The sequence below is a fragment of the Bubalus bubalis genome, chromosome 14, assembly GCF_019923935.1.
Source record: "Bubalus bubalis isolate 160015118507 breed Murrah chromosome 14, NDDB_SH_1, whole genome shotgun sequence".
NCBI lineage: Eukaryota > Metazoa > Chordata > Mammalia > Artiodactyla > Bovidae > Bubalus > Bubalus bubalis.
In genome coordinates this window covers 16,637,341-16,664,144 of record NC_059170.1, presented here as the reverse complement: position 1 = coordinate 16,664,144, position 26,804 = coordinate 16,637,341, and the positions used below count along the sequence as shown (strand labels likewise).

Sequence of the window (26,804 nt, the reverse complement as noted above, 5' to 3'; positions counted from 1 at the left end):
AATGATGTTGAACATCCCTTCATTTGCTTATTAGCGTCTGTATATCTATCTTGGAGAAATGTCTTTTCAAGTCCTTTGTCTCTTTTAAAATTAGATTATTTTCCTTTTCATTATTGAGTTGTAAGAGTTATTTACATATTCTGGATGCTAGTCTCTTATCAGATAGATGATTTCAAATATATTCCCCATCTTGTGTGTTGTCTTTTCACTTCTGGATGGTATCCTTTGAAACACAGAAGTTTTAAATGTTTGTGAAGTCCAATTTACCGATCTTCTCTTTTACCACTTATGCTTTTGGGGTATCAATTGTTCCATTTTTTAACCTAGGTGCTGGTTTCATGGGTGGGTTCAGTTTATGATTTGTGGACTTTTCTGCACATGTACACAAGGCTTCAACAAACGGTTGTTTTTTTTTTTTTTAAGGGGGTGATAATAAGTGCAGCTTCCTCCCCTGGGTCATTGCGGGGACTGAATGGATGAATGCATACACAGTATCTGGCACCCCTTAGTGCTAATACACAGCAGCTGTTAACTGTTGTTAAAAATCAGTCTCTGCCCCTGATGGAGTGAATGATCTTGGCCCCAAGTTACTTCACCTCATCAGACCTCACTTTCCTCATCTGTTAAATGGGTATTGCTATGTGTGTGCCCAGTTGCTCAGTCCTCCCTGACTCTTTGCAACCCCATGGACTGCAGCCCGCCAGGCTCCTCTGTCCGTGGAATTCTCAGCCAAGAATATTCCTTGATGATCTCCTTAATGCTTTAGGAAGCTCCTTCCAGCCTCCAGAATGGCTAAAACACAAAGCAAAAGAAAATAATTTGAATTGTCAGTGAAGATAGGGAACAAAAAGTACTTTCCTATGGGTTGCCATTTCCTACCCTAAGGGATCCTCCCAACCCAGGGATCGAACCCAAGTCTCTTGCGTCTCCTGCACTGGCAGGTGGATTCTGTGCCACTGAGGCACCCGGGAAGCCTGTATGGGTTAGTGCCGCCCGTTTCGCCAGGGCCACGCGGTTTCTCAAGGAGACAAGGTGCATCGTAGAGCTCCAAGTCTGCCTCTGCTGTTAAGGCGAAGCTCCCTGAGTCTCATTTCTCTGTGTGTCTAAGCCAGAGACCTGTGGTTTATCAATCAGTTTAAAATTAGGCAATTTTAAACCAACTAGGATCTTTCACTCCATCGTGCTTTTTCTTTTTTTAGTTACTCATGAAATGAAAATGAAACACTATTCCGGAGTGTTTTCTTCCCTTCCCAAGAAAGCCCTCCTCATACTTTTTCTTTCTTTCTTTCTTTCTATTTTTAAGTTACTCATGAAATGAAAATGAAAGACTATTCCCAAGTAAAGTGTTTTCTCCCCTTCCCAAGAAAGGTTTCACAAGAGTTTTGGTCAATAAAACAGGGAAGACAAAAAAAAAAAACAGTCATGACTGAGGAGAGACAAATTTTCAGCTCTGTGAGCATCTGGGTGGCTGCCAAGAGCTGGCTGTGGGCCCCTCAGAGTTTCCATGAACAGAACTGGCTGGGCCTGGGAAGGAGTGAAGGAGGAACTGGCTGACAAGAGAGCTGGCTTCCAGGTGGAGCTGGCGTGCCAGGCTATGGGAAGGGCTGGAGCTCGAGCCTGGCCAGGCAGGGGCCAGGGAAGTTCACTGCAGAATGGTCAGAGACCAGCCTTCCTCTCCTCTTCAGACCCCCACCCTGGCTGCCCCTGTCCTAACCCGAACAATCCTTCCCACCTACCCCTCCCTCCACCTTCCAAGCCTGTCTTGCCCTTGAGTTGCTGCCCAGGAAGACTTCTCTGCCCTCCCCCAAGCCTCCCCACTCTCTCCCTGGGGTGGCTGGAGGGAGCTTCCTAAAGGAGACCATATCACCTGCTACTCAGTCCATGGGGTCGCAGAGAGTCAGACATGACTAGTCGACTAGGCACAGTACAGACATGGAGCTGGGAAGTGATGAAGCACTTGAAGAGAAACTGGGGTATCTACTGTACCTCTGGTATCCTTGAGCAGTGTCCAAGAGCAAGGTTTGGAAAAAATGTCCCTTCTGCCATTTTTCCTTCTATTTTTTTGACTGTGCTGTGTGACATGCAGGATCTTAGTTCCCTCACCAGGGATCAAACCTGTGCCTCATGCAATGGAAGCTCAGAGTCTTAATCACCGGACCTCTGGGGAAGTTCCTCTTCTGCCATTTGAAAAGGAGTGCAAAGATCTCAATGAATCATTACGAGTTATTTGCCCCCCGGTGACCCTCGGATTCCATAGGCTGGGCAAGGAACCGGCGTGGTCATAAACATCATGGCCACATCAGTGGTGTCTCAGTGCTTCTCTGCTGTTTCCCTCATCTCTCCCTCGTGACAGCTGGGCTAACTAAGGCCCAGAGAAGGGATGAGCTTTACCCAAGGTCACCAGCACATCTAGACAGACCTCCCGAATCCAAATCAAGTCAGATTCTGGGGCTCAGCCTTTTTTTCTCCCTGTTCATTATTAATTATTCATAAACAGCTTTATTGAGACCTAATGAAGAATCCCAGGGACAGAAGAGCCTGGTGGGCTGCCATCCATGGGGTCGCACAGAGTCAGACACGACTGAAGTGATTTAGCAGCAGCAGCAGCAATGCAACTTGCATTGCTTTCTTGCAACTCACCCTTGTAAAGTATGTAACTCAGTAACTTTTAGTACAAAATTGTGCACCTATCACACAATCAATTTGAGAACGTTTTCATTACCCTAGGAAAAAAAAAACCTCCATGATTTTTAGCTGTCACCCCCTCCCAGTCAGCCTTCCAGCTTCCCAGCCCCAGACAATCACTAATCTACTTTGTCTGCATACAGTCGCCTCTTCTGGACATTTCCTGTAAATGAACTTATGCAATATGTGGTCTTTTGTGATTGGCCTCTTTTCACTGAATGTAATGTTTTCAAGGTCCACCTATGGTGGAACATGTATCGGTACTCCATTCCTTTTTTCTTGCCAAATAATATTCCACTGTATGGACATGCCATATTTTATTTAACCATTCATCGGTTGTTGGACATTTGGTTTGTTTCCACTTTTTGGCTATTATGAAGAACGCTGCTGTAAACATTTACAGACAACTTTTTGTGTGGTTATGTATTCTCAGTTCTCTCGGGTTTATACCTAGGAGTGAAAATAATGGATCATATGGCAACTATGTCTATGAGTCCAGCCTTTCAACACTGGCTTTCTCAGACCTTGAGGGGTGCTTATGTGAGGAAACTTGCTACTCCCAGTGGCCAGAGTCTATGGATCAAGTCTCCACCCCACTTTGGACTTAATTTTAGAACCTTGAATAAAATATTAATATGATATATTTTAAACTAGACACATTTTCACAGGCTGAATGTACTTGTTTACCCAGCACGCAGATGAAGACGGTCAAAGCCATCTCCATGCTCCCAAACCCACCTTGTGCTTCTGCCAAATCTCTCCCCTGCCAGGGAAAACAGGACCCTGATTTCTAAACACCATGGATGAGTTCATGACCTTCATCCAAGTGGAATTATGTGGAAAATGGTCTTTCATGTTTGCATCTGTTGCTCAACTTCAGGTCATTACAGATCCTGTGTTCTCAAGGCTGTGTGTGTGCGCATGCCAAGTCCCTTCAGTAGTGTTCATCTCTTTGCGACCCTGTGGACTGTAGCCCGCCAGGCTCCTCTTTCCATTGGATTCTCCAGGCAAAAATACTGGAGTGGGCTGCCATGCCGTCCTCCAGGGGATCTTCCCGACCCAGGGATTGGATCTGCGTCTCGTGTCTTATGTCTCCTGCAATGGGAGGCGGGTTCTTTACCACTAGTGCCACCTGGGAAGCCCCTCTCAAGACTGTACACTCCATCATTTTTGTCATCCCTTCTCCTTTTTATGGGCTTCACAAACCATAGGGCTTCACAGATTTGCAGATATGTGTCTCTGTGGATGTGCTCAGGTCTGTTGGGGAGGGAGGTAGGGAGGCTGGGAAAGTGTATGTTCTGACCTGGTCCTGGCCCCAAGCTGGTGCTTCTAGGAGGCCCCTCTTGGCCCTCCCACTTAAGCCTCTCCTCTTGGATTCTGTCAAAGTTCTGTTATTCTGGGCTTGCCGTGAGGCTGGGGGGTGAGCTGGCAGACTTCCCAAGTAAACAAAAGCAGCTGGAAAGGAGAGGGACTTTTGGAGGTGGAAAGATGGACCCAATCAGACACCCCACTCCATGAGGGCTGTGGTGGAGGTTTCTGCTAACATACTCTGGCACATGGTGGAAAAGGTAAAAGTGGGCCTTCTCTGGGCTAGACCAGGCACTGGGGTGGGGGTGCAGGGCAGACTGCCTGGGTTCAAATGCCCACTTTGTGCCTCACCGACTGTGTGACTATCAAATCTGTAAAATGGGGGAACTCTGGGTAAGAATATTTGAGGCGTGAATAGCTCACTGGGCGAAAAGTTTCCTGACCCAGAGGAAAGTTAGCTGTTAGGTTAGAATGTGCCAGGAGCCAGCTAAATGTTTTGTGTGCAGCGCTCTACTGAATGTGTGCACCAATCATTAAAGCAGACCCCAAATCACCCCCATTCGACAGATGAGGAGGCAGAGGCACAGACAGGTTGAGAACCTGCTTGAAGCCACATTGTGAACCCGTGGCAGCGCCAGGATTTGAGCCCAGGTCTGTTTGGCTCCAGAATCCAGGCCCTTGACAACTTGGCTTATAAGCTGAGCTTGGGCAGGAGCCCAGCAGTCTTGAGCTCCAATAGGTCAGTGACTAGCATTGTCCTATAGGGCCCTAGACAGCCCTCAGCTCTGGCTTGGGGAACAGGATCTCAGGCTCATTTTTCCTGTCTATAAAATGGGCCTATATGACCCACAAAGCCTTCCTCCTTCCTGGGCTCCCAGTTAGTGAGCTCTTGGGTTGGGGCAAGCCTATTGGGAGGTCCGAATCTGCCAGGGCACTGGCAGGCCTGGCCAGGGAGGCCTTGTCTTTTTTTAGAAGGGGAGGCAGTCAGGCCTGGGAGCTAGAGTTGGCACTACCGAGTCCACTTGGGGGACCCTCCTGGGAGGTGTGCCCTGACTCTGCTCTTGGAGTGCTCTAGAGCATGGGTGAACATCCTAAGCTAGACTGAGCAGATAATTGTAAAGGGCTCTCTACCATATGCTAAGTGGAATCAGAGCTGAAGCAGTTGGCTGCAGTCCAGGAAGGCTTCCCAGAGGAGGTCTCTTTGGAGTAGGGTTTTGAAAGCTGAGTAAGAGTTACTTAGGTGGAGATGAAGGGATGGGTGTTCTTAAAGAGAGAGCGGCAATAGGTATCAGTTACTCAACTCTGTCCCCCGCCCCCACCCTTGCCTAGCCATCTCTGTTTTTCAGGGGCTGGAAGCCTAAAAATGATAACTACCAGAGCCCCTTGCCAGCCAGTTTCTGGTGAGGATCTGCCAGTGGGGAGAAGGAAGGAGGATGAGAGATGCCAGCCTGCCTCTGGCTGCTGCCAGCACTGACTTCAGCAGCATTTGTAGATTCAGCAGCTCCGTTGGTTCCAGGGCTGTAGTGACAAGCGCCTGCAGCAGCTGGGTGGTGGGGACCAGCTCTTGGGCTGCTGAGCATCCTGGACAGCAGCTGACTCCTGATTTCTGGGTACCACTCCTTCTTCTCTGCTCTTCGGGCACCTCAGGTGCCTTGGGAGTCCATTTCCCTTATAAACTCCTTCCCCGCCTGAAATAATGGTTCTGTTTTCTTGCTGGGCATTAATTGATAAAATGCTCAGGTCATGTAGGCCAGACCCAGGTGCAATGTTTTAAAATTATTTATTTATTTATTGGCTGTGCTGTGTCTTCATTGCTGCGCAGGCTTTTCTCTAGTTGTGAAGAGCGGAGGCTACTCTCTAGTTGCGGGGCTCAGGCTTTTCATGGCGGTGGCTCCTCTTGTTGTGGAGCACAGGCTCTAGGGATCACGTGCTTCAGAAGTTGCAGTTCCTGGGCTCTAGAGCACAGGCTTAGTAGTTCTGGGGCACAGGCTTAGTTGCTTGGATCTCACAGCATGTGGGATCTTCCCAAAGCCGGGATCAAACCTGTGTCTCCTGCATTGGCAGGTGGATTCCTTACCACTAAGTCACCAGGGATGCCCCAGGTGTAATTCTTTAGGAACAGAAAGATTCAGCAGCCTGAAAAATGTGATAACGCACTTTGAGTTTTTTACTTGCATGTCAGGTGTTTCAACACGAGTTCCCTGAAGGAAGAGACTGTCTCCCAGCCTCTGTTCAATCAACGAACATTGATGAGTGCTTCATCGCTGTGGAATGAGATGAATGACCAGGTCCCTGCACTTTGGGAAATAGTCTAGACCTGGCACCATCCAATTGAAACTGAGTCCCCTGAAACTGAGTTCCCCAGGTGAGTTTATGATTAATGCCTCTGTTCAAAACTTTATTCCCTTTCTTGTCCCACCCCCGTTCCCCTAAAGATTGAGGAGTGTCAAGGAAAAGGGGAACCATACCAAGCAGGACCTTGTGGGGATTTCCCAGGTACAAAAATCCCTCTGTGTCCCCTGTTTCTTGTTAGTGGAAAGAAAAAAAAAAGGTGTGGAGGGAGGCTTTAGTCTTCTAGACCTTCCTTAAGTTCCAAGGAGCAGGTGCAAGCAGTTAACAATGACCACTATAAAATTACAGGCTTCCTCGTTCCTCCTGAAGGGATAGAGATAACAATCTGGTGCATATCTTTGTGTTGCTCTGTAGAGACTAAGACCCCCGCCCAGGTGGAGAATGGAGGCTCTGTGCTGACCACAAGCACGTACCGTAGACTAGCTGGAACCAGAAGGTTGAGATTCCTGAAACATCACCTGTTACCCGCCCCACCCCACCCCACCACCAACCAATCAGAAGGTCCACCAGCTGATCATGCATCCTATGACCCTCTCGCCTTACACTGTTTTTAAAACCCTTTCCTGAGAGCCAAAGGGGAGTTCAGGTCTTTGGAGCATGAGCTGCCTGTTCTCCTTGCTTGAAAAGAAAGTGAAAGCGTCAGTTGCTCATTCATGTCTGACTCTTTGCAACTCCATGGACTGTACCCTGCCAGTCTCCTCTGTCCATGGGATTCTCCAGGCAAGAATACTGGAGTGGGTTGCCATGCCCTCCTCCAGGAGATCTTCCCAACCCAGGGATCGAACCCAGGTCTCCTGCGTTGCAGGTGGATTCTTTAACGTCTGAGCCACCAGAGAAGCCCAAGAATACTGGAGTGGGTAGCCTATCCCTTCTGCAGGGGATCTTCTCAACCCAGGGATTGAACCCAGGTCTCCTGCATGGCAGGCAGATTCTTTACCAATGGAGCCATCAGGGAAGCTCAAAACACACTGTTGGCAGTTGGCACCTTGCAAATAAAACCTTACTTTGCTGCAAATACCCGCTGTCAGCGTTTGGCTTTCTGTGTGGCAGGCACATGAGCCCTTGCTCGGTAACACCGTGTGGTAGCCAGTAGCCACCTGAGGCCACGGAGCACTTGAAATGCAGCTAGTCCTAATTGAAATGGGCTGTCAGTGTAAAATACATACTGCATTCCAAAGGCTTTGTATGAAAAGAAGAATGTAAGATATCTCACTTATAATTTTTATGTTGATTATGTGTTGCAATAACAATGTTTATTATACATGCTTATTAAACATAGTATGTTTCAGACATACTAGGTTCAACAAAATACATTACTAAGATGTATTTTACCTGTTTCTTTTTTTAATAGGGCCACTAGAAAAATTTAAATTACATATATGACTTGCATTTGTGGTTCACATTATTTTTCTACTGAACAACACAGGTCTTAGCGGAACTGAGTTGAAACACATCAATTGAACAATTCAGCATTTATTAGGGTCTGTTTAAGAGATACTTGGTCCCCACCCTTGAGGACTTCAGACAGGAAGTGAGGGGCAGGTATATCAACATGGAACTAAAAGTCACTGTGATAAATGTTTGAGTTGGTCCATGTTCCAGGGTTCTGAGAAGAAATCTGGGTAGGCTTCACAGAAGAGGTGACTTTAATGTGAAGCATTATAAAATGAATAGGAGTTCATAAGCTGAGTAAGGAAAAAAGAGCGGCATTCCAAGGTAAGAGGTTGAAAGTGCATGGGATGTTAGAAGAGAAACAGGCACTTCATTCTGATCTGAACATGGCTGTTTGGAGTTGGGATTGGAGACGGAGCTAAACAGTTGTAGAGCCTTGAATACTGGTTAAATTTAGATCTGAGGGAGGTACTGAAGCTAGGGAAAGGCTCTTAGCATGAAGTGGCTTGTCCAGATGCTAAATGAGCTTACCCACTCACTCTCCTCAAAAGCATGACCAGACCTTGTTTGAATGTGAAAAATAAACTTTTATTTCAGTGCTCGCTGTTTGTGGCTCAAAAGCACATCTACTGCTTGCTTGGAACCCAAAAGCGTTTATAAAACCATAGGGAAACAGAGCGAAATTTATATAGAACGAATATATACTGGCTCATCTTGTGCTTCTCCTTGTGCAAAGCAGAAAGTTCTAAGTGTATCAGCGTGACTTTTCCCAAGTCCCTCTCTGGGGCTTGGGGGCTCCCTGGAGGCTCTGACCCCACTCACAGAATTCTCTCCCACTTCCCTCCTCCAGGCTGAGGGAAGCCTGGTCACGTGGAGAGAGTGAGGAATAAAGTCAGAGATGGCAATTCGTGGGGTCCCCAAGCTTAGTCAGGGGGGCAGGGGCTGTGTTCCAGGACTCTGGCTCTTCAAAGAGGAGATGGCTAAGATGCCAGCCTTGTTGGTGGGTGATCAGCATAGGCAACTAAGGCTATTGTGATGTCTAGGCACTGCGGTGGGCGGGCTCATGGTTAGGACAGGGGTTTCTCGGGGGGGCTCTTTCCCCGTAGAAATGGGCTCCGAAGGCAGATGCCTGGGCACAGGTTGGGGACCCAGACACGATTGGGGACAAGAAGGTGGTCATGATCATGGTCTCACACTTTGAAGCATCCTGGGTCTGTGTCCCAGGGCTCTGCGAAGCCCGGGAGGAGGACCTGCTGTCATTGGCGAGGCTGGGTCATACAAGGCACCGGAAGTGCAGAGCTGGGAGGGCCTTGGAGATGAGCTGGTTCAATCACTCCCTGTGACTAAAGAGGAAACAGGCCCAGAGGAGGGGAAGGCAGTAGCTGGCCAGACCTGGGCCTTGAACCTAGGACTCTAAGCCCTCCCCGTCTCCCCATCCTAATTGGATCCTTTTTGATCAGGTTCCAAATGGCCTCTTGGACGCAGCCAGGTCAGCGCTGGAGTGGTGGATGGGGCACTGGACTCAGAGTCAGAAGGGCCGGGCTCCTTTCTTGTGCCTCTGCATTAGCCAGCCTTGCAAATATCCAGGATCCCAAGGGAGCAGGGCCAGCCGCCTCCCTTCTCCAAGCCCAGTCTCCTCAGCTCCCGCTCTGCAGTTTCCCATGGGGACTGAATGGGCTGATGGGCGTGTGAGCACCAGTAAGCCCAGGAAGTGCCAGGTACTTACTAGGCGCCTCGCCATTGTGAGAGGGTGGGGGAAGTATTGGGTCAGGGCTTCTGGGATGTGAGGGGATTTGGGGTGTGGTCTGTTCCTGGGACCCTCCCCATCTGCACCTGCTCAGGCTCTGCCAAGGGCCCCCGGGGTCTGGGCTCAACCTGGGGAAGGGGTTCAGGGTACTCTAGGGAGCTGAGTTCCTTGATCTGGTCACTTGGCACACTTTTTGCCTGCTTCCTGGAAAGGGGCTCTGACGACAATCAATCAGTTTGGTGGGTGGTCAGTGGCTTTTTAAGGGGCCTCTGGGCTGGGAAGGGAGGGGGAGATGGCCTACCCTCCAGGCTCAGTCAGCCAAGAGGAGATCTCCCACAGTGAAGGCACAGAGCCTCCCTCATAGGTGAGGGGCGTGGGGAGACAGGCTCAGGGGGACAAGGTGGGGGGGAAGTACATTCGATTCCAAAGGGCCCCCACAGGCAGCCCACATCTGCCCTGAGGTCCAGCGCCCAAGGAGGGGCAAGTTTTGTTCATTAGTTTGGGATAAAGATTGGGGTCAATTTGGGGGCCCTCGGTGGCTGAGGTGGGGCTGGCACGGGGACCCCTTAGGAGGGGCCAACAATGACGTTCCTGAAGCCCTTCACGGCCTTCAGCCTGTCGCTCTCGAAGTTCACCACCAGCTTGTGGCGGCCCACGTACAGAGGCAGCAGGTCCACCCTCACCTTGACTTCCTCCCCTGCCTCCACAGGGTCCGGGCTGGGAGAGAGAGAGAAAGAGGGTAAGGAGAGGGGCTCTGGCCTGGTCCCCATGATGAGGGATGGGGATGACACGTGACTACTGAGATCTCAGCCCAGTGCCTCCACGGATGTACAGCTGAATAGCGATAGGATAAAATGAGCCCTGCTCATAACTCTCAGGGGCCTGAGCTATCGCCCTCCTGTGTGTGTGTGTGTGTGTGTGTGTATGAGAGTGAATGGTGTGCCAGGGCGTAAGAGTGTGGATGCTCATGTGACCACATGCATGAAAATGCACTTAGCTGTACATATGTGATTTGTATTGTATACTGTATGCAAATGATATTACAACAAAAAGTGAAAAAACAAGTGTAAATGCTCATAAGCATATGTGTATATAGACAATTATCTGTGAGGGTACACGGCACAGGCATGTGTGTGCACCTGTGTGCATGGGAGGACTTGTGTGTCCTGAGGCGGGGGTTTAGTGACTGAATGTGTACCTGTTCAGTTGTGTGAACCGTGTGCTCAGGATGCAGCTGATGTGTGGGTGTTTGGACGTAGACCTGTGTGGGTGATGAAAGGAAGGGGCTATAGCCCAGGGCTCAGTGTCCAAGGGCACCTGTCCCCTCCACGAGCATCCACTCTCTGCTCCCGGCCCCGGTGGGAGGGACGGGCACTTACACGTCCACGGTCTTCTGCTCCTCAATCAGGCCTGCACCCTCCACAGTGAAGGTGCAGCCTGACAGCGCCACAGTGAGCGGGTTCTTCAGAGACACCTCAGCCACCAGCTTGCGGTTCTGCTTGGGCTCTCCCAGGATCTGGAGGAGACACGGGGCAGATGTCACGGGCAGCAGAGAGAGAGGGGGGCACAGAGCCGCTCCAGGGCAGGCAAGGTCCCAAATGAGCCATTTCCATCTCCACTGCAATTTGGCCCCATGTCTGTGCAGCTCCGCCGCTGTCATTCCTCGCCTCGCCCAGAAAACACGGATGATGACTCCTGCCCAGGCCTCCTCCTTCATGGAAGTGCAGAGAGGCTCCATGTGACCCACGGGATGTGTAAAGTGCCTCCTTCATTCTAAGGTCTGGGGTGGAAAAATCAGAGGCTTTGGAAGCAGGCTGATCTCTGTCCCTTCCTTGCTGTGTGACCTTGGCAAAGATACCACCACCTTCTCTGAGCTTTGGTTTCTTCATAGGAGAGAAATGCCTGACTGCAGGGTTCTCACAAGGATTCACTGAGCTAACATATGCAAGATTCTAACAGACTGTCCGGCACACAGCACTCACTCCCCACCCCGCCATCCCCTGCTCTTTACCATTTATTTGTAACGGCAGCACTTGGGGACCTGGGGCTGAGACTGCTCCAAGTGAATCACTGTGATGACCATGATGACGCTGATGGTCAGTGTTAATCAGCTTTTATTGCACCCTCATGACATGCTGGATACAGTCTATGTGTTTCCTGTAGACTCACAGCTAATCCTTATAACACCCATTTTACAGATGAACAAATAAACTCCAGAGTCTGAGCCCTTAACAACTCCACCCCTTCCTGCCCCACCAGGGCCCCAGGACCTCAGAATCTTGCCTTAGGAGTTTAGCTTTTAAGGGCCCACAATTCTGAGATCCCTAAATGTCATGATCCTACTACTCTGGGATGTGCAGATTCATTCCTGGAGGCTGTGAGTCCCAAATTCTGTTTCACGATGCTTTTCTTTGATGAAGCTAGATTTGAGGAACCCTGGGGCATCAGAGATCTTGAGTCTGCAGGGAGGGAGGTACATGCAGGTGTGGGATCTGGACCTGGGGACCCAGCCCTTACCCGAATCTTGATTTCTGGGTTCTCCAGGTAGATGTCCCTCTCGGCCAGCAGGTAGCTGTTGGCAGCCGGCTCAATGAGGAGGCCCCGCACCTTGATAAGGTTCGATTCGGTCAGGCAATCACAGTATTTTTCGTAGAGGATTCGAAGGGGAATGCTCTTCTCTGCAGAAGGGGAGAGGGGAGAACACTCATGCCATCTGAATCATGGCCCCCACCTCTCCTATGGCACCTCCACAAGGCACAGAGAGGGCAAGGGATGAGCTTGAGGTCACACAGCTGGTGAATGACTGGGCAGGTCCCAGCACTTTCTCCCACCTGCCCTGGCTCTAGCACTCCCAGAAAGGAAGTGGGAGGAATGGCCTGGGTTTTAATCCTGCCTCTGCCCTTTGCTACCTGGGGATGCTGGGTGAGTCACCCTACCTCTCAGGATGTCCATTTCCCCTCACGAGGTTGGTGGAATTGTACCCATTTTACAGATGAAGAAATACTTCTGCCCATAAGTGTTCAGAAGGGGAGAGTTGGTCCTGTTTGGACCACTGACTGACTGTGTGAGCCTGGGGAGATGACCTCCCCCCTCTGTTTCTGCTCGTTTCCTCTCTGTTCCGAGGAGCATCTGGATCCCATAGGGCAGAGCTAAGACCAGAGATCAGTTCAGAGCAAAAGTCACACAGTGATGGGGGTAAGAACAAAGCTGGCAGGGCCAATCTCCCCACTGCAGAGAAGCAAAGTGTGGATCTTAGCCCTGTTTCTCAGACAAGAACACGGAAGCCCTAGGGCACCAGGGTCAGCTTATGAGAGGCTGGCAGGAGCAGTGGAAAAGGGCGCAGGAACTGGACTGATTATCCACAGACCACAGAGAAAATTCAGTACACATATACAGTGGAATATTACTCAGCTATAAAAAAGGATGACATAGTGTCATTTGCCAGAGAAGGCAATGGCACCCCACTCCAGTACTCTTGCCTGGAAAATCCATGGACAGAGGAGCCTGGTGGGCTGCAGTCCATGGGGTCGCTAAGAGTCGGACACGACTGAGCGACTTCACTTTCACTTTTTTCTTTCATGCATTGGAGAAGGAAATGGCAACCCACTCCAGTGTTCTTGCCTGGAGAATCCCAGGGATGGTGAAGCCTGGTGGGCTGCCGTCTATGGGGTCACACAGAGTCGGACACGACTGAAGCGACTTAGCATTAGCATTAGCATTAGCATTAGTGTCATTTGCTGCGACATGGATGGACCTGGAGGTTATCATACTGAGTGAAGAAAGACAGAGAAAGACACATATCAAATGGTATCGCTCATATGTGGAATCTAAAGAAATTATACAAAGGAACCTATTTACAAAATAGAGATTGAGTCACAGATGTAGAAAACAAACTCCTGGTTACCAGTGGAGGAGAGGGGAGGAGGCGGGATAAATTGGAAGACTGGGATTGACATATACATACTATATTTAGACTAGATAACTAATAAGAACCTACTGAATAGCACAGGGAATTCTATTCAATACTCTGAGATGACCTGTCTGGGAAGGGAGCCTAGAAAACAGTGTATATATGTGTATAACTGACTCCCTTTGCTGTACAGCAGAAACTAACACAACATTGTAAATTAACTATACTGCAATATTTTTTTTAAAAAGAGAGAATCCACAGGCTTACGGCAGGCTCTGCTTGTTCACGTGGTCACAGAGAACCTTGGGAGAAATCCTTTCTGTCCCGTGTGTGTGTGTGTGTGTGTGTGTGTGTGTGTGAGCTGCTCAGTCATGTCAACTCTCTGTGACCCCATGGACTGTAGCCTGCCAGGCTCCTCTGTCCATGGGATTCTCCAGGCAAGAATACTGGAGTGGGTTGCCATTCCCTTCTCCAGGGGATCTTCCCAATCCAGGGATCAAACCCAGGTCTCCTGCATTGCAGGCAGAGCCTCCCCCATCAAACAGGAATGTTGGAAGGATGGTGCTGGGACTCCGTGGAGCCCAGTCAACCATGATGGGAGATGCTGCTTCCTCTTTTTCTGTCATCTGCTCTCTTCTTCCCCCCAAGAGACTCGAGTTTCCCAAACTCTAGTCATTCATGTGATGTTTGACACGTCTGAGTAAATCCTCATTATTTGCTCATTATTTTTCTTTCAGTCCGCTTGCTTCATACTTTTCAACCTTTTCTGGTTAGGGAATCTTGCTACCATTATTTGCAGCAAACCTGTCTATTTACCACAAGTAGGAGGAAGCTGGTAAAAACAACCACCAGCAAACAACGTCGTTTATTCATTCAGGGTCATACTCTTGTCTGCTGAGTGCTCTGAGTTCAGGACCTGAGTTTACTGTTAATGAGGGAGATTAGCAAGGGTTAGGGGTGCCCAGGCCAGTGAGCACCCGCTGGGAGGTCATCTACAGGACTGTGAAGGCCTGAGCAGACGGCCACCTTCTCTCTGCGTGGGTGAAAGTCTAGGTCCTGGCCATGCACACTCGGTGTCCCCTATCCTGCTGTCTGGAAAATGAGCGCCCAGCCCTCTCGTCACTCATTCCCAGGGTGGACCTGCCCTAACCTCGGCTCCGATGACATAGAAAGGAAAAAAAACACAGCTTCTGCCAAAAAGGACAAAAAGGAGTGAAAAATTCCTGGGTCAGGAATTGGTGGAACAGAGTGGAAACTCTGACCAGTTCCACAGAGAAGAAGGAAAACACGGCTCTCCAGGAGCCTGGAGGGGGTGGCCCCTGCTGTTAACTTTTCCAGGAGGCTGAGGTCAGGGTGGGACAGGACCTTTGAGAATTGCCATCCACGGGCTAGGGACCTTGGCCTGGCTTCGGGCCAGCGCTGGCCGAAAGAAAGAAACGTGTGCGGTTAGTGTCACTCATTACTTAGATGGTCCCTTTGACCATCACAGAGATTGTGCTGCCCCACCTGGATGGGTGAGGGCCCCAGAGAGAGGGGGCACGGGCAGGAAGGGGGAGAGCCGCAGAGCCAGGGTAGCAGGGTAGCAGGCCGGGGTAAGGGCCGCTGGTTTCAGTTCAGCTGTCCTAGGCCTGGCTTCCTGTCCACCAGCATGTGGAAATCCCCTCGATCTTATCATCAAAGCATCACCAGCAACTCAGCCAAAGTTCAGGGTCTCGGAGGGTGGGAGAATCAGGGTGACCTTGGCCTGGGAGGCCTCAATAGCGCACCCTGGCCTAGCCCCAGCTTCCAGCTTGAAGGCAATGCCCCGGACTGCTGCCCTCCTCCGCTTTCTCCCTACAGGCTGTGCCCCTTGGGGGTCTACAGAGCAGGTGGGACCCCTCTGCTGTGAACACTTTCCCAGGAAGAGACACTGGCAGGCGTGGCTGAAGCAGAACAATGCTGTGAGGAGCCCAGATGTATCTGGGAGGCAAAGTGTGATTCAACAGCGGCCCAGGAGGAAGTCACTCTGGCATCTTGGTTCAGGTTGGGATTCACCTTATTAAACATATTCCAGGAAAGACACTTCCGCCCTTTGAAGCGGTTCTGAATGTGAGGAAGAGTTGACACATGTGCATTCGCACAATGGGGCTGGCGCTCTCTAAAGATGAACCAGGTCTCTCTTGCCTTTGGAGGTGGCCCCCACTCTGTTTATGGAGTGGGTTTCCTCCCTGAATCAACATTTTACTTAAAAAAAAAATAAAGAAAAGATGAACCACCTTTCTAAAAATGGGGAAGCTGAGGCCTGGAATAGAGAAGAGAAATACCCAGGAGCTCACAGCCTGCAGGTGGAAGTGCAGAAAGTAGGACCTGGGTGTGTCCCAAACACCCCACACACCTGGAGGGCCAGAGTCCTGCCCCTGACTTGGGGCCCAGAGGCAGAGTTGAGAGCCCGGTCTTCCAGACACCAGCAATGTTGGCCGTGACTCAGGAAGCTCTGAGCCCAGCCTGGAGAGCACTGTCCAGGAGAGCACTGTCCGGCACAGCAGCTGTTCAGCAAAGGTGCTTCTTGTCCTCCCCACACCTGTCTGCGCTTGCTCAGTGGGCCGTGAAGGGCCCCACCATGGCTGGGCACCATTTTACATCTTCCAGATCTTTCCAGAACACACATCTCCTTCAGTCCTCAGAGCCACCCACGAGGGGCGTGTCAACGCCCCAAACTGACAGCTGAGTGTGGTGTGAGGCCCGAGGCTGTACATCTAGAAGGTGGGAGAGGTTTTTCCCTGGCTGTGCAGTAGTTAGGACCTTACGCTCCCAATGCAGGGGGGCAGCAGTTCGATCCCTGGTCTGGGAACTAAAATCCCACGTGCTGCATGGTGTGACCAGTATTTAATAATAATAATAGAAGGTGGCAGAGCCAGATTCAAGGCCAAGTCTGGCCTTTGCACATGCCTTTTAGCAGTGAAAGTGTTGGGGCCCTAGCCTGGTACCAACTGGCTCTGCCCCCAAGGCTTCCCCGCTGCTCCTGGACCGACAGTCTGCTCTGTCCTGGCATGTAGCTCCAGGAGTGCCTGCCTGAGATAAAGGCCCTAGAGCTGACTGATGTTCTGCTCAAACCACGCTGTTCCCAGGTCCTCTTCCAACTCTAAGACTCCCCTGTCCTCCTCATGCCCGTAGGCTCCAAACGCAGAAGCCAGGAAAGGGCCACTGCGGGGGCTGAGGGAGAGACCAGGCTCCACGCTGCGTCACTAAGTGACCTCATCAGCCACAACCCCACTCAGGGCCTCCGGCTTATTTTTAGGGAGATAACCAGGCATGGTGACAAAGCGGACAGTGAAACGGATCAAGGGAACGATGACTGTGCAGGCGACCGACCAGGAAGAAAGGGCGACAGAGGCTCAGCCCAGGGGTGAGGGCTGGGAGAGTTGCTGACATCATTTCAGCCCCAAACATGGAAGAGGATCTGCTCCCAGGGAGGTCTGGCCAGGCCCTGGAGCATATGTTCATGCATAAATGTGGAGTCTAGAAAAATGGCACAGATGAACCTATTTGCAGAGCAGGAATAGAGACTCAGACATAGAGAATGGATGGGTAGACACAGTTGGGAGGGGTGTGAATTGGAAATTTAGGATTGATATATATACGCTACCATGTGTAAACTAGATAGCTAATGGGAAGCTACTGTATAGCTCAGTTCGATGCTCTGTGATGACCTAGAGGGGTGGGATAGGGAGCAGGGGGTGAGAGGGAGGTCCCAGAGGGAGGAGATATATGTAAACATACAGCGATTCACTCTGCTGTACACAGAAACTAACACAACAAAGTAAAGCAACTATACCCCCAATTAAAAAGATAAAAACCTAAGAAGAGAAGATCAAGGCTCTTCCCATCCCTGTGGGGGCAACACTGTCCAACATGGCAGCTTCCGGCCACATATGGCTGTTTAAATGGAATGAAAACTTTAGTCCCACAATTGCACGAGTCACACTACAAGCATTCAATAGCCACATGGAGCTAGTGGTCACCGCACTGGACAGCGCAGATATAGAACATTCTCATATCTCCGACAGGTCTCTGGGCAGCACTAGTCTTGAATCTCTTCTCCCTCAGCCTGAGAACCTCCAGAAGAACGGAGAGGTTCTCTAAAGGGCTCTGGGGAGAGACAGCTGCAGTGTGAGTTGCTGGAGACAGAGGGAAGGAATTTGCTGGAAGGGGCAGTAAGTAGAGAGTCTGGGAAAGCAGTCAGGGGTCACATGAAGATGAACTGAAACAAAATAGAACAGTTGCTGCGAGTACAGGTTCAAGTTTCTGTCCTGTCACTTCCTAATTGTGTGCCCTTAGGAAAGCTACTTAACCTCTCTGTTGTCAGTCTTCTCAACTGGAAAACAGGAGCCATAAAAGAATCCACCACCTACTTTTGTTATAAGAAGGAACTGGGTTGCTATTTATAAAGTGCCAAGGACAGGGCCAGACCTGCAGTGAGGTAGATTGTACATGCTCAATGCTTGGGGCACGATCCAGTCAGTGTGGTCAACAGCTGCTCCAGGGACACAGAACCTTACCGGAGTAGGGCTCCAGGGAAAGGCTGAGCAGATCCTTGGTGCCGCACTCAGGTCCCAGGATCCCATTGTAGCTGACGGTGCGGGCACAGAGCAGGAGGCGGCCAGTGTGCTCCTCGGGGGTGCTGTTGGTGATGTGGGCAAAGACGTCGAAGTCGCAGCCCCTGTTCATGCCCTCGCCCACACGAATCCGCATGGCCACCCCTGTCTCCTCTTTGTTAACCAGTTTGTTCAGGTGGTTGGCTCTTGTGAAGGCTTCCCTCTCCTCTGGGGACCCTGTGGGGATAGGGTAGAGAGCTTCATCACAGCTGGACAGGGGATCAATGAGGAGGAGGCTGGGGGCAGAGCAAGCTGGCTTCTCAAAGTCTTGGTGACTCAGAGCACCCAGAAGGAGCCCCTTCTTTACATTACTGTGCAAGAAGGAGGAAAGTATTTTATTTACTTCCCACAAGCAAACTCCTATACATCCCTCAAGACCCATCCCCAAATGACCCCTCCTCCAGGATGCCTTCTCTGACTACTTCCCCAGGATGAATTACTCGCAATACCTTTTGGAGTTTCACAGCTGCTATTTTTTTTTTTTTTTTTTTTTGCCCACTAGGGTTTGTTTTTTTTTCTGTTCATATGCTTACACTCGCAAGTCTCTTGGGGACTAAGACTGTGTTTCACTTAATCTTAAGTCATACCCAATGCCTACAACAGTGCTTAGTGCCTAGCCGGCACTAATACAATTCAAACTTTCTCACCTCCAAGCATTTGCACAGGGACTGCTTTTACCTGAAATCCTTTCCATCACTTCTCCAACTGCTGAGTTCTTCAGCAGAACTGCCCCCTCCTTTATACCACTTACTTCTCCCCTACGTGTCTTTTATTTTTTTCCAAGTGTTGTTGGGTATATATCCATTTCTTCTATTAAATCAACAGCTGTAGACATTTCAGAGGCCAGGGAAATCATCTTTTCCTTCTGTTTTATCCCTTCCTGCAGGAGCATGGCCACTTCACAGCCAATCCCCAGGCAGCCCTTCAAAGGTCAATGGGGGTCAGATGAGGGCTGTGGTTTCTTGGTCACTTCTGTGAAACCTACTGTGCTTGGAACACAGTAGATGCTTCAAAAATATCTGTCTATTGAATCGGCCACTAGATGTGCAAAATAAACCACTTTCTTTTCCCACTCCTGATTTAACATTAGTAGCAAAAAGAAGCTTCATCTTTCTGTCTGACTGAGCCCATCTTATTATCTTTAAGCTTCTTTTGGTCCATTTCTCTTTGAACCTTTCCAATCTACCTTCATACTCACTTCCCCGGCTCTATATGAAATACTGCAACGATAAACACTACAGTTTCTCTTCCATGGAGCTTCTCTTCCATGGCCCCTCTGGACTTCCAAGCCTCTTCAGCACAAATACACCGCAGTAAAAAGGCATGGAATTGCCCATCTATTGTAGCTCCCATGACTAATGAGTACCATTAATAAGGGGCTTCCCAGGTGACACCCGTGGTAAAGAACCTGTCTGCAAATGCAGGAAATGTAAGAGACATGGGCTCAATCCCTGAGTTGGGCAGATCCCCTAGAGGAGGGCATGACAACCCACTCCAGTATTCTTGTCTGGAGAATCCCATGGACAGAGAGGAGCCTGGAGGGCTACAGTCCATAGGGTCACAAAGAGTCAGACACGACTGAAGCAACTCAACATGGACGCACGCACTATTAATAAACATGGACATCCTAATTTTTTGTTACGATGCATGCCTCTCCTGTTTAATAGCCATCCCTTTCGGTTTTACTAAGAGTCAAACCAACCAAGAAAGTGAGGCTTAAAAACCAAATGGGATCCTTTTGTGGAATATAAAATTCTTTCCCTAAATGAGTAATCCTTTACCATTGCCTCCCCCCTCCACAGTGTGTGTGTCAAATTTGCACTTGTTTCTAAGGAATTTCTTGAAATAGTAAGCTACAGATCACTGTCATGTGCAGGCTGCCAGATAAAATACACACACGCACACACACACAGGCATGCACGCCCACCAGGCTGGTAAAACCTGCTGCTTATCTGCAGGGCAGTGATGAGCCCCAGCACTTACCCTCTGGGTACTTGTAGCTGTGGGTGATGTCCTCCCGATCATCTCTGCCCACACACTTTGTGCTGATCTTCAGCCCCACCACCAGGGAGTGGTTGATGGATTTGTGCAGAGACCCATCGTCCTGCCGGATCCAGTCCACCACGTCAGCGTTGACTTCGGCAAAGACGAAAGGGGCGTCGTATTTGGTGCTCAGGTCACCCTCCTTGATGGCACGAACGGGAACCGGGCCACAGCAGTAAGTCCCTGGGGTGAGGGGAAGAGGAGACAGAGACGGACTTGCGCTGATGGGAGGATGGCACCTCCCAAACCTTCCACAATCAAACCACATGTGGGTAAAACCCGCAAGATGGATACAGTGCTTTGACCCAGGAACTCCATTTCTAAGACAGCAGCATCAGGCAAGAACTCAGAACTCCCAGAGAGGAAGATCCCCATGGTCTAGTGGTCAGAACTCTGCGCTTTCACTGCTCGGACCTGGGTTCAATCCCTGGTCGGGAACTGAGATCTGGCAAATCTCACAATGCAGTCAAAAAAGAGAATTCCAGGGGACTCTGGAACTCAGCTTCTGGAATTCAAATCTCAGCACAGCCTCTTATTAGCTGTGTGACATTGAAGAATTCATTTAACCTCTCCGAGTCCTGGCTTCATGTGATGACATTTGTACCTGCAAATGAGGACTCACAAACTCTTATCCACTATGTGTTTGATAAAGAGAAATGTATCCCAAGGCACTTTAGGAAATGAGGGAGCCAAGTGTAGGCAATACTTGACAAGGGCGTGTGTCTGTCTGGTTTCCTGCCAGAATGAGAGTAGCAGTCAGTGCCCGACACAGAGTCAGGGAGTGTGTGTTGACTGAATGAACAAGAGAGCTCATGAACAAGACAGCTTGATGCTTATCTAGGTGTGGTTTACAACTGCCTCAAACCAGTCACAATTGCAATGTTGAGGATTAGAGGCTTAGTAGCTATATTACAATGCAGCTATCTGATGGAACATAATAACATTCAATTAAAATTCAAATCACGGAAAATGATCTGATACAGAACTGCTAATGCTATATGGAGAAGCGAGGGGGCCAGGAGAAAAGGTCATGTGCCGCCTGAGTTTTTAACCTGGGGCCCATGGATCCCCCTGAGGCACAGCAAATAGAATTCAGGAGTTCGTGAACTTGGACAGGAAAAAAAAAATCACCTCACTATTTTCATTATATTTTGATAACACTTTTTTTCGATTGTGCAAGCAGACCACAAACCACAGTCTTAGGTGCACTTGTGACCTGTCACTCATAAGAACCACAGATATTTTCATATATCTTTATAGTTGTCACAGATAACTGAAAATAGAGATTATGTTCATCTCTATCAAGAAATTAGGGAAATTACTGCCTCTATCACTAGATCATGTTATGTAACACTTATATTACTATATCACAAAAATATTTAAAAAATTTTTGATAACCACGTTTCAATGGAATTCAACCATTTTTCCACTCCCGATTTAACATTAGTAGCAGAAAGAAGCTTCATCTTTATGAAGGTATTACATTCAATATAGGTGTTATATTGTGTGCATTTAAAATATTATTCTGAGGAAGGAGTCATTTGAAATTATTGGAAACTGTGTGTACATGTTAATGAAATTTCTTTGCGGGGAAGAGGATAAAGATGCTATTTGATTTTTTTTTCCTTTGTGCTTCTCTATATTTTCTGTTTTCCACAATGTGCATGAATCACTTTTCAAATTATAAAAGAGGTGTTTCATAAAACACCAACACTCAAAGTTCCTTTGGAGTCAGCCAGACCTGGGTTAGCATCCCTGCTCTGCCCTTCTCTGGGGAGTCCCTTGGGTGGGTGGGTCCCCTCCCGTTTCTGCTTCTTCATCTCAGTGATGGGGCCACTCCTGCCCAACCCACCTTCGCTCTTCTCCTGGGGCGTGGGGTCGAGGGCCTGCCACCCCTCGTACCCCGGCTGCAGGTCTGGCCTGGTCATCCACGACTCCACCCAGCAGTGGAAGTTCCTGTTGGGGAAACAAAGCAGAATATGGAGCCGGACTCACACGCAGACGTTCGTAGTCACCTCCAACGTGCCGTTCACACTTGCTTTGTCCTAAGCTAAGTGCATCACGCTCTCCCAACACTTTGCTCTTCCTCCAGGGGTCCCAGCCAGGTATTCCTTCCTACACTGAGAGTCATCCTCAATCCCTCAACCCCTCTGCCCACCTCCCTTCCCCTCTCAGTGGCTCTGCAAGTCCAGCTGACTTGACCTCCTAATTTCTTGATTGCCCCTTCTTTTCCGCCCACAGACTCTGCCTGGATTCAGGCCCCATCACCACCCACCAGGACCACACCCCACCCCCTTCCTTCTGATCTATGCCCACAGTCATCAGACCACTCCTCTCCAGTCTGAAGCCTTTGGAATCAAGCCCAGACCCCCAGCCTGCAGTGCAGACTCTGGACAAGGCATTCTCCTTTCAAGTGTCCTGTGTTGATTTTCCTTCCTCTCGGCCTTGGCTCCTGCTGTTCCTGCCTCCCTGGGAGCCTCTCCAAGTCTTGTTTCCTTTTGTCCAAATACTGCTCAACTTTTAAACCCAATTCAGAGGTGATCTCGTCTGAGACATCGCCCCATCTCCTCTTCAGGTGACCCTCCCTACTGGGCAACCCCTCACCAGATCATCTCGCTCTTGTCACTCTGGATCTCCCCGAACTCATTGCGGAAGTACTCGATGAGCAGGTTGCTGTTCTGGTCATGGGCTGAGTTATAGTTGGTCACGACTCGGGTAGGGATGCCAAGGCACCGCAGCACTGGGTGGAAGACATGGTGGAAAGAGTTTAGGGGGTGGGCTGGGGCCCTAGAGACATCTGCTCTGCCTGGGCCTCTACATACCCATCTGTACCCCAGGGAGCACTGTACTCATTGTCCAAGTGGTGAGGTTGTGCCATCCCCTTGCCCAGACAATGGTGCCCACCTTGCTGATTGCCCCATGTTCCCCACTCTCCCCTTCACGTCACAGCTAACAAAAGCAGACTCTAAATGCAAATCTGACATTAACAGTCTGCTGCTAAACCCTCAATGGCTCTTCAAGGCCCTCAAGGTCAAGGCCAAACCTCCACTGTAGGCCTTGCCCTGTGGGATCTGGCCCTTGATCAATTCCTGCACACTTTGCTCCAGCCATGCTGGCCTCCAGCACGCCTCACTCCCACCTGCCCAAGGATACTGGCGTATGCCCATCCCTCAGCCGGGAAGGCCACCCCGCCAGATTTAGATTACCCCATCATCTGCATTCACAGTAAGACTAGGGATGCATCATCACTCTCAATATATGAGTATGTGAGGGATTCTTTAATTAGTCCTCTGAGGGCAGTGAGCGATCTGTCTTATGTTACAGTCCCAGAGCCCTGCAAGACCCGGCACAGACTAATTGGTCAAATGGGATGAAGGAGTGAAGTAGAAAGAGAAGGAGGAAGGGAAGGAGAAAAGGAATGACAGATTCAGGGCGAGGAGTGAACAGTGGGGTAGGCAGATGAGGCAACCAAGGTCAGGACCCTTCGTTCCAGCCCCAGCTGCTCCAGCTGTGTGGCCTGGGGCCAGTCCCTTCACCTCTCTGGGCCTTGTTTCGTCCTCTCTGGCTCAGAGTTCCAGTGCTCTGGGGCTCCACTGTGGACCAGAAGGGCCTGCACTGTGTGGAAGCACGGTTTTCAGAGAGGCCGGAGTGACTGGGAAAGGGGCTGGTGTCACAGTGATAGGTGACAAGGAGGCAGGAGGTCAACTGGCATCTACAGACCACAGAATCCTGCTTGAATAGTGGTGCTGGGTGTTCCTGACAGAGGAGATTATGGGTGCTTTTTCCCTTTCGCTTTTTAATATACTTTTTATGTAAAATGTAAAAGTAACATATTCTCAGGGTAAGATAAAGAAAGTAACATCTAAAAAAAGAAGTGAAGCAGAAAGGCCTACTAAATACAATCTGTAGGACTTTTGTTTTACTTTTAGTTTTGATGAGGTTGAGTCTCTGCGATGGGGGAGAGGCAGGAATGTGAACTTTGCCCAGTGCCTGCCATTAATCAGGGCATAAACTTCCCCGAAGGCCCAGGATTCAGGTCAGCCCTAGGAGGAGGGAGGAAGGAGCAGCTGTGACCTTCCACCTCTTGCCTGGTTCTTATGCCTTTTGGCCTGGGTAGGGGCCAGACTCTCTGCTGCCCGTGGGGAGAGCTGGTGTTCCAATTCCAGGCCTTGCCCCATCACGACAAGCTTCAGAGTACAGACCGCAGGCTGCAGGAGGCTTGTCCCCACTGATCCAGGAGCAAGGCTCCACTCCTGTCCCAGGGGATGGGGTCCCTCGGGGGCCTCATCCTCACAGTCTAAGACCAGGAGGCTGTGCCTGAAGTGGGCCCACCTAGTTCCATGCCTGGCTGTGCAGATCACCAGCTTTGTGACCTTGGCCAAGCCACTTCTCCTCTCTGAGCCTCCACTTCCTCCTCTAAGAGGAGCTAATAATAGCAGCTTGTCGGGATGCTGTAATGATTCACAGAGGGATGGGTGTGAGCAGTCTGGCAGAACAGAAGTGTGTCACCGTGCCCGTTACTGCAAATATCCGTCCAATCACTGTTGGCCAACTAACAGACACAGAGAAGATGTCCCAGGATCCAGCTGAGGAATCCCAGATGCCCCTGGAAACCCCGAAACCCAACCTAACCTGACTGACTGTGCTAAGTGACCTTCCCTGGGTCCTAATGTGACTTAGGTCAGTTACCACTGTCTCTGTTTTACAGGTGAGGAAACTGAGGCCTGGAGACACCGATTCTCTTGCCCAGGGATTAGAGGCAAAGCTGGGATTCAAACCAGGCAGTCCAACTCCAGTCCCTGGGCTGATCCACTATTCAACTGCCTGCAGAAACCCCACAGCTGGGACTTCTGGCTATGACTCTGAGCTCCTGATGCAGGGGGCCAGGCTTTGATCTGTGGTCAGGGAATTAAACCCCACATGCTGCAACTAAAGAGTTCAACTGTCATAACTAAAGGTCCTGCATGTTGCAACTAAGGCCTGGTGCAGCCAAATAAATATAAATATTAAAAAAGAGAAGAAACCCCACAACCACCGGGGTCAGACGTCCCGTTACTTGACCGAGTTTTCCCAGGATCTGTTATACATCAGGCCTGGGAGAAGGCCACAGGGACCCTGACTCAGCCTTAGTTCCTGGAAGCCGAGGGAGGTTCCAGGCCCCGCCACATCCGCCTGCTGCTTACCAGTGCAGGCCACGGCCGCGAACACCCAGCACTGGCCGTACTTGACGCGCTGGCAGCCATCTCTCTTCCAGCGCCGCAGGATGTCCACGCTGCCGATCCAGGACATGGGGCTGATGCCATCCGCATAGTTGTTGTCCCAGCGCCCCAGGAGCACGCCCTGGTCATCGTTGCAGTTGACCTGTGACCCACAAGAGCGTCAGAGGGACCGTGTCTGGGATTAGTGACGGCTGCGATAGAGTGGGCATGAACTCAGCACATGGTGAAAGGCAGGGGAGGGGCCTTCCAGGCTGAAGGAGCAGCAGCTGCAAAGATCCCGAGGTATGACTGATGGGGAGGTTGGAGATAGGAGCGGGGGTGGGAGAGGAGGTGGAGAGGGGTCAGGGCCATGAGGATGATGCTGGAGATATGAATGTGTGCGGGGGCTGGCAGGTGGCATGATCTGAGCTTTACAGAAGCCTGTTCTGGCCCTGCCCAGACGGTGTCATTGCCCCCAGACTCTCAGCATCCTGCTGGCCTGGCCCTGAGCCAAGCAGGGTCTGGCCCCGCCCCCTCTGCAGCCCACCTGCAACCCTCCCCAGGCCCCCCGCCCCCTGCCCCTTTGCTCTCCGCTCCGCTCACACTCTCCTCCTTTCTGCTCCTCAAATCTGCCAGTCATCCCTCCTCGGGGAACCTGTGCACAAGCGGTCCCCTCTGCCTGGGACGCTCTTCTCCTCCCAGTTACATCAGCTCAAGAATCATCACTTAGGGAAGTCCCCCAGTCCTCCACTGGGGTTGCACCCTGTGGTCAGACACTATCACACGTCTGGCCCCTTTGAGAGCGCATTGCAACATGACTGGGCGCTCACATGATCCTGTGGTTAACTCCCGTCTTCTCTCACACTCCCTAGAATGGAAGCTCTAGGAAGTGAGAGACCATTCATGTCTTCCACCTGCTTTTCCCTGGTGCCTGGGACATGGGTAGCACTTGATAAATACTTTCTGGGTGAGTGAATGAATGAATTGCTTTGCGGGACCACATGGCCTTACCCTCATTTGTGTACATCTTGTCTGTCTAAATACAAGGTCTCCTAGCTGAGACTCACCCATCTCCCAGGTCTCCCCGACCATGACAGCCCAGGGCCTGGTCTCCATTATCACCTGAGGTGGGCCTGCGCTCACTCACCATGCCGCTCACCACCCGGCCCACGTAGACCGGACTACTGCGGCGGGAGCAGTCTCGGCCGGCATTCCTCAGAAACTTGGGGTTGACGTCCAGGAGCATCAGGCAGATGTCTAAGATCCCTTCTTCGAACTGTGTCAGAGGAAAGAAGGGGAGGATGAGGGAGCTGAGACGTCACCTCCTCCAGGAAGCCTGCCTTGAAGTCCAGTGGCTGTGGGAAGCCCCGTGCATTGTCTCACACATCACACCTGGAGGCTTGGGTTGGGTCTGTCACACTGCTGTGGTGCCAGCTTTCCTGGCCCAGGAAAGGGGGGGCGGTGCAATGGGATGATGACTGAGTGTATGAGAAAGGGGATGGGGTGTGCCTGCATCCAGACTTGGCGGGGGGGCG

At 50.5% G+C, this 26,804-nt stretch overlaps 1 protein-coding gene and 1 long non-coding RNA gene across 2 annotated transcripts in view; one reads left to right on the top strand and one right to left on the bottom strand.

Moving 5' to 3' along the window:
* Positions 1-8,303: 8,303 nt before the first annotated feature.
* TGM2 (transglutaminase 2) overlaps positions 8,304-26,804 on the bottom strand; it is a 34,593-nt gene continuing 16,092 nt past the window's right edge. The window contains exons 5-13 of the mRNA XM_025263483.3: positions 26,417-26,545; positions 25,255-25,432; positions 22,676-22,811; positions 21,924-22,027; positions 20,012-20,254; positions 17,933-18,205; positions 12,002-12,162; positions 10,864-11,000; positions 8,304-10,201 (exon numbers count right to left, since the gene is read on the bottom strand). Of these exons, the coding sequence (XP_025119268.1) occupies positions 10,051-10,201; positions 10,864-11,000; positions 12,002-12,162; positions 17,933-18,205; positions 20,012-20,254; positions 21,924-22,027; positions 22,676-22,811; positions 25,255-25,432; positions 26,417-26,545 (1,512 nt within the window). The 3' untranslated portion in view covers positions 8,304-10,050. The remainder of the gene's footprint in view (positions 10,202-10,863; positions 11,001-12,001; positions 12,163-17,932; positions 18,206-20,011; positions 20,255-21,923; positions 22,028-22,675; positions 22,812-25,254; positions 25,433-26,416; positions 26,546-26,804) is intronic.
* Positions 15,212-26,802, top strand: LOC112578714. Its single transcript, XR_006544384.2, has 3 exons — positions 15,212-15,416; positions 24,780-25,572; positions 26,317-26,802. It is a non-coding gene; the product is annotated as an uncharacterized LOC112578714 (long non-coding RNA).